This window comes from Struthio camelus, chromosome 16, assembly GCF_040807025.1.
Source record: "Struthio camelus isolate bStrCam1 chromosome 16, bStrCam1.hap1, whole genome shotgun sequence".
Taxonomy (NCBI): domain Eukaryota; kingdom Metazoa; phylum Chordata; class Aves; order Struthioniformes; family Struthionidae; genus Struthio; species Struthio camelus.
Genome location: NC_090957.1, coordinates 22,149,817 through 22,156,695, shown reverse-complemented (window position 1 = coordinate 22,156,695; position 6,879 = coordinate 22,149,817). Strand labels below are relative to the sequence as shown.

At 50.1% G+C, this 6,879-nt stretch overlaps 1 protein-coding gene across 8 annotated transcripts in view; it reads right to left on the bottom strand.

Moving 5' to 3' along the window:
* Window positions 1-1,044: 1,044 nt before the first annotated feature.
* WSCD1 (WSC domain containing 1) overlaps window positions 1,045-6,879 on the bottom strand; it is a 35,616-nt gene continuing 29,781 nt past the window's right edge. For 7 of the 8 annotated variants that reach the window (XM_068909473.1, XM_068909480.1, XM_068909477.1 and 4 more), the window contains 4 exons: window positions 5,133-5,298; window positions 3,969-4,133; window positions 2,960-3,160; window positions 1,045-1,475 (listed from right to left, as the gene is read on the bottom strand). In XM_068909473.1, the coding sequence (XP_068765574.1) occupies window positions 1,123-1,475; window positions 2,960-3,160; window positions 3,969-4,133; window positions 5,133-5,298 (885 nt within the window). In that variant the 3' untranslated portion in view covers window positions 1,045-1,122. The remainder of the gene's footprint in view (window positions 1,476-2,959; window positions 3,161-3,968; window positions 4,134-5,132; window positions 5,299-6,879) is intronic. The other variant, XM_068909481.1, reaches the window with a different exon arrangement.

The following is a 6,879-nucleotide window of genomic DNA, read 5'->3' as shown; positions in this document are numbered from 1 at the left end:
GACGCGGCCGAAGCGCCCATCGTAATTCGGTGGCTGTTCTTCGGGACGTGCCGCTGGTGTACAGGGAAGGAAGTTCGGCTCCGTGGGCGCGAGGCGCGGCCGCCGGGAGGGTCGAGGCCGGCCTGGGCGGCGTCCAGCGCCCCGGGCAGGGGAGCGCGGGGGCCGGCGGGGGGGCGCCCTGTGTTCGCCAGGCATCGCTGAGAGAGACACCCCAAGGAAGTCCAGCTCCCTTTATAAAACCTTTTTTTTTTAATTCAAACTAGTGTGTTTTCCCCCCGGTTCCTAAGGGCCGCCCTACTACGCAGGGCGCAGCCGTCGGCGGGCCGCGGCCCGGCCCTCTCCCGGCCGGGCTCCCCTCGGGCGGGCGGGCGGCGCCGGCCGGGCCAGGCCGCGCTGCGGCGGTCCCCTGCCGGCCCTGGCCTCCGCCGGGGCCCGAGGAGCGCTGCACCACGCCGCGCCGTCTCCGCGGGCGCTGCCCCGGGGCCGCCCGACGCCAGCGGAGGTGCGGGGGGCCCAGGCCGCGGCCCCTCGACGGCCAGCGTGGGAGCGGCCGCCCCGGGTGGCCTCGGCCTCCCCGTCCCCACCGCGCGCCCCCGCGGCCGGAGCCCCCGGCGCCTCGGCGGCAGCCGTGCGCTCTGCCCGGCTCCGAGGCGGCCGCGGGGGCCGACGGCGCGCGGCAGGAGGCGGCGAGCGGCCGGCGGTAAGGAAAAAAGCGACTCGTTTTCTGCAAAGCTCGGGTGAGAACCGCTTGTTTATATCAGCGCGGGGGTTCCCGCGGCTCCGCTCCCAGCCCGGGCGCGCCGCAGTCCCGGGCGGCCAGGCGGGAGGCATCCCCGCGCCCGAAGCCGCGCCGCTCGCGGTCGCGCGCCTGCCGTCCGCGCGACGGACGCTGCTGGGCGCCAACAGCGCTTTGCTTGGCTTATAACCCCGTGTCCGTCCTCGCTGCCTGCCTCTGGGAGGGCCCGGTGCCCTGCAGAGCACCCCGGGGCGGGGAGGACTTGCCCTGCTCAGCAGGCTCCACCAGTGTCTTTGCTTCCTCTCCTCTAAAGCTCTTGTCTCTCTTTTATTTATTATTATTATTATTATTATTATTTTTAAACACAGCTGAGTGCTACTGGGCTATCATCTCGGCACGTACTCTCTGGGCAGCCCTGTGAAGTTTCTTCTTCTCAGGGCCTCGTCCACAGTCAGGATGTATCTGTTGATCAGATCTTTCATCTCCTGGGTAAATGGCTCAAAATCCTTTTGCTTAGCGCCTGACCGCTTGAAATTCCCATCCCTGTTGTTTTCCACACAGAGCAGCCGATCCTCTGTCACAGTCATATTTAGAAATTCCACCATTTCCTTCAGCTTGGGGATAAGGCTCTGTTTTAGGTCCTCATAGTGGATGACAAGCAGGCGTTTTCCATATTTCAGCCAGTCCAGGACGTGGGACGCCCACCACGAGGCATAACTGTTCACAAAATCGGGCCATTCTAGCAGGAAAAACAGGAAAATGAGACTTTAGTCATGCTGTGTTTTAACAATTTCCCAAATGTTATGGTGGTGCAATAAGATAACGCTCTAATGCTGGTTTGAGAAGTGCTTTGCTATGTAACTGGACTCTTTCACTTCTGTGCTTTTCATACCTTTTAATCTCCGTTTTAAATTTAGTCTGAGAAAACAGGCAGGGCTATTACTTGCTATACGTGTGTGTATGGAGCATCTGGCATGATACCCTGCTCCTGGCTGGGGCCGCGGGTGCTCCTGACTTCCAGATCTGAAGAACAGCACATCTTCCACGTTCTCACCACCCTGCTTTTGGGGAGACTCGGTAGGGAAATAGGATTAGCAAGGACTGGCACATGAGAGGGATTTGGGATCACCTGCCAGGATCACCAGGACATTATTTTCAGAATCAATTTCCCACCTTTGCCTTGGGCATTAGCGACACCTCCGTCTCTTCTGTTGGCTGCTTCTGACCCTCAATTTAATTTTCTGATGGTTGAGATAGTCCCAGCTGAAGATTTTGGGCTGGACAGAGAGCACTTATGGGTGAAATATAACAATTTGCAGTTCAGGGAAGCTCTTCCCTCTAGGCTTTATTTCCTCTTTTGAAAAGGATGTTTTGTTTGGTGTTAATGAACCGATCTTGGGTTGTGGGTGATGAAAGGTGATGTATGAACTTGGGAAAGAAATATGCTGTCACAGAAGACCTCCCTCCCCACCAAGCCAATGTGGTCTGTCAAGTGCAGCTGTACTGATGCGCAAGAACTCCTTCACTGCTGCACAGTCCAAATGCAGCAGTGTATTAAATGGGGAAAATACAGTTATGCCATCCAGCTTGCCAGGCAAACGCATTTAAAAAAAAAAAAAAAAAGCGTGGCAGCCATACATATTCTGAAGTCTTTTCACGTGCTCAAGGAGCACTGAATGTAGAGTCCTCTTATCAATACTATCTTTTTACTATTCTTACTCATCTGTACTAAACAGCACCTTTGCAGCACTGTAAAACTTCCTTCAGAAAAAGTCATGTTCCCTCAAATCCTTGAAGTCTTAAATTAGATTCCTCTCACTTATTTCCTGCTGCAGGGGCAAATTTTCTTTACCATGCAGCCTGAGTAAACGGGCTGCAGACAGGCGTGTTGTACCTGGACACGTTTTCTCTGCCAAACAGCAAAATGGCAGCAATATTACTGTGTGGCTGTGGCTTCAGTGTTAGTGCTGGGTTACCTCCTCTCTGTGATGGTGGATTGGTGCGGGATTGCAGCGGTTTCCCAAGTACAGATCTGAGTCCTTTTGGGGCTGATCTCTGCCATGGGGGCCTCAAGCCCCCGAACTCGTCTGCAGTGCTTGCTCAGGTTTTGGGATTCTGGTGCAATGTGCTACTCTGTTCCCAGCGTGCCAAGAAAATAGATCTCAAAATCTGTTCAAAAGCCTCGTTAGACACCGCACAGTTCACGACGGCTTGGCGCCTTACCTTTGCTCTTCCAGTTCCTGTCTGTCGCGTACCCCAGGTGCCCGGCGTATTTCCTGTTGAACTCCGCCATCAGTGACTTGTATGGGTTTCTTATTAACAAGATCGCCGAGTCGAACATTTCGATCTCTGTCTTGCCGCTTTCATGTGTTTTCACGCAGATGGTCCTTCTACTTCTCCAGTGGTCTTTTTCTCCTTTAAAACCTGTTTCATAAGGACAGGATTGTTGGGTTTTTCACTTATATTGATGTCTGTGCCTCTCACATTGTAAAACATGGTGTAAAATGTTGTGAGAACACCAAATTCGTCATCTAGGACCTGGGGCTAGAGCTGGATTTTAGTCTTGGCCTTGCCAAGACCACCTACAAGGCCTATTCGTTTCATTTGGTTTGGGATCATCTTTTTGTGTGTTCCTCTTTGCCTGCCATAACAAGGACTTTGTCTCTGGCTGAAGCCCGCAGCTACTTACTGCGCTTTGAGTGGTGATGTACGCTGGAAGCCGGGCTTTCCTCCTGCGTCGGGCAGTTAGCTGCAGAGGAGCTCTGCCCTTTGCAAGGTTGGTGCTTGGTGCTGGCTAAATGTCATGCCCCTGTGGGATACTGGCCTCTCTGAATAAGCGGTGACACTTAAACTTATCCCGATCTTTCATGTGCTACTGAAAAGTCCTGCTCTTGAGGTTTAGCCAACTTTGTCTTTTGGGCCATTTGTTTACATGGGGAGCTGCATGTGCACACCTTGATGTGCACACCAAGACCAATGCATGTGACTTTCCAATTTTGTGAAGTGTGTGTGTTTGGCTTTTGTGAAAGCATCTACCTGTCAGGTTTAGTACACTGTTTAAGCAGGCTCTGCTGTCTCCACCATGTGAGACCACCTGTTCCAAACACATTCAGATTTGCTCAGATAGGATGACAGTGACAGCCTTTTTCATTCCAAAGAGAAGAATGTCAGGGCAGGAGAACAGTTGTGCCTCCAAAACGCTTTGTTTTTCCCATCTCCCTGGCAACGGTACCTTTGTTGTACAGGGTTCCATCGAAGTAATAGCTGCCTGTGTAGTATCCTGTGGCATGTTCTATTAAATGGCGAGCCCATGTATTCCCAGCCCCAGGAAAACTGGACAAAGCAACAAACACTTTGGATTTCGTGGTTAAGAACTTCCTATCTGTGCAGCGAGTGTCTGTAGAGTACAGAAGATATTTCATTGTTAGTGTTGTGGCTTTTTAATTCTACTGGCAGCTCTTGATTACAGGGTTTATTGCTGCTTTTTTTGTATTTTTATTGATAAAAGTATCAATTTGAGTCCAGTTGCGAGTCAGCTACTTCCCAAATTAATTCAGCCATAAGAGGCCAAAGAGATTATCCTCCGAAGAGGTTTTCACTGGTTTTGTGTTAGGATGTGCTTTATTGTTAGAACTGTGGCAAACTATTGTACTTGCCAGCAAGTGCCGATAAAAGGCCCTTGATGCCTGTTTAACTGCTATTTGCCTAGCAGGCTAACTCTTCAATGAAAGCCTGAATGTGCCATTATACCTGTAAATTGAGAGTTTTGTAAGGCGGGAGAAACTCCTCCTACTGAAATGAGTTTGAGTTCAGTTAAACCTTTCAGGCTGTGATTTTTCTCAAAAGGGCCTAATGCAGTTAAAACCCAGATCACGTTAATCTTCAATAGGGACTAGACACCTGACTTCCAAACATGCTTTTGAAAAATCCTATCCTTATTTCTCTGGGTGCCATCAAAAGCAAATGTAGTAAGAAATAGCCAGAGTTCTTCCTGCAGGCTCAGTGCCAGCGGAGCTGAAATGCACATGCGCAGGTGGGATGGTGGCTGATGAATGGGACCGGGAACCACAATATGGGGAACCTTATTCCCGACTGCCACGGGGGTGCTGCGTGGCTCGGGGTATGCTCTCCCAGCCTGTGCCTTGTTTTCTGCATCTGCAAAATAATTAACTTTTCCTACTGGGCGATCTGTGCTACTTAATGAAAGGATATTTGGAAAAATGCCTTGAAAAATACACGTTTATGACTGCAAGGGGAGGATTAAGATAAGGGGCGTATTCCGGATTCCTACCCGTGGGTCAGAGCAATTGTTGTGGCTAAGGCCTGCTGTGAGCTAGAGGAGTTCTGCCCGCCGCAGCGGGCTCCGGCCCCCGGGCTAGGGAAGCTGCAGCCGTACCTTGCACCGGTGTCTGGTAGACCAGGCAGTGGCTGCCGGCGGCCGTGCCGCTGGCGTTGTGCAGCCGGTGGCAGCGTGGCCCCTCCGCCTCGTCGTGCAGTGTGAAGCGCTTCGTGGGGTAGCCGCAGTAGCACTCCGTCCCTCGGATGACTGCCAGGGGAAACTCCTGCGAAAGGAGAGGTGGGTCAGTACGTAAATGCCACCGCAGCAACGGGCTTCAGGAGAGCCTTCTGCTACACAAAGAAAAATTGATCTTCACAAGGCCGCTGTCGGGATCAAAGCAGCGTTTGATATTTCATTGTAAAACTCATGTTTCGTGTACTATCACTGACTTTTTTATAAGGCAATTTTTAAAATGTTTTTTTGACAACAAGCTTGTCAAGCTTGAAAATTCAGACTACTCTTTATTTATTACAAGTAAGTTGATAATAGTCCTCCAGCAGTTAGTGTGTAACTTCACCCTACATCTTCAGTGAAGGAATAGTTCTTATTTACCCCCCAAATCAGCATTTTGAATCAGATGCTCTCTTTTAAGTCGCCATTTTTAGCCTGCCAAATTGAGGACTTGGCTGGCAAAAGGTTTGACTCATTCGGTTGACTTCACCGGAGTTTGTGAAGAAAACCTGCCCTTAAACTTAATGCTTTAAGGGTAAAATGGGAATTCATACCCACTAACTGCTGCATCTCTTTAAGAAAAGGTCAAACCCTTTAAAAAAAAAAAAATTATGTATCATAGTATGACTTGTTCACTTACTGGGAAAAGTGAATGTGAGAGCTACTGCAAATATTTTTGGGAAGATCGTTTAAGAACAGGATACCAAATACTCTTTACAGCCTTTGTTCAGAGGGACTGCGCTGACAGCAGTGCGTGGGTCTGCGCAAGGAAGTGCAGGGGCAGTGGGAAGCTGCAGTGCCCTGAAACCATCCCATGAACCATGAACGTTTCTGGCTAGAAGGAATTTTTTCAATGCATCTGAGATGTCACTAAACTTTTGTTAGAGCCATCAGACTTGGCACACGGAACAGGCTGCGAAGCAGTATTGCTGCTGTATCGTGAAAGAAAGCTGCGCGGTGGGAGCAGGGCCAGAAGCAGGTTGTAAGATCTGAAGGAGAGAAGAGGTCTTCGTCCCCAAAGAAACCCTGTGTGGTACATTGAAGAAATAAATGGTCTCTGGTACTGAAGGACTGGTAATAGGGAATAAATCCATGGAGGTCAACTTAGAGCAGTATGAGGAAAAACACAAGGTCCTGTACATAGGCATCTCTCTCCACCCAGGTGTGTAGCCACCTGCCCAGATTAAGCTAAGGTTGATAATGAAGAGAAATTTTAGAAGGAGATGCGTGCTAATTATTTGCTGAAGAAATATGCAATTGCTTATGTGCTTAGTAGGAAAAGTACACTTACTACTTGGCTAAAATTGACCCTAAAATTCAATCCTTCTCCTCTTACTGGGAAGACTGGGCTTGTTTTTTCTTGGGTTTCCAAGACGTCCCTGATGACTAGCTCAGAGAAGTGCGTGTGCGTTGACATCCAGGGGACCGGCTCACCTTCAATGACAAAATGGCTGAAGGAAGCTCAGGGGGTTATTTGAGCACAGAGCACTGAATTCTGCCTATTCCATATCAACACTTTTTGCCTTTTAAAAATCTTCTGGAGTCTAGAACTGCGTGACAAAACTGCTGAGCAGCTTATCTCTCGCTCTTCCCCACGTGCTTATCCTCTGATAAGGAGTCAAATACAACACGT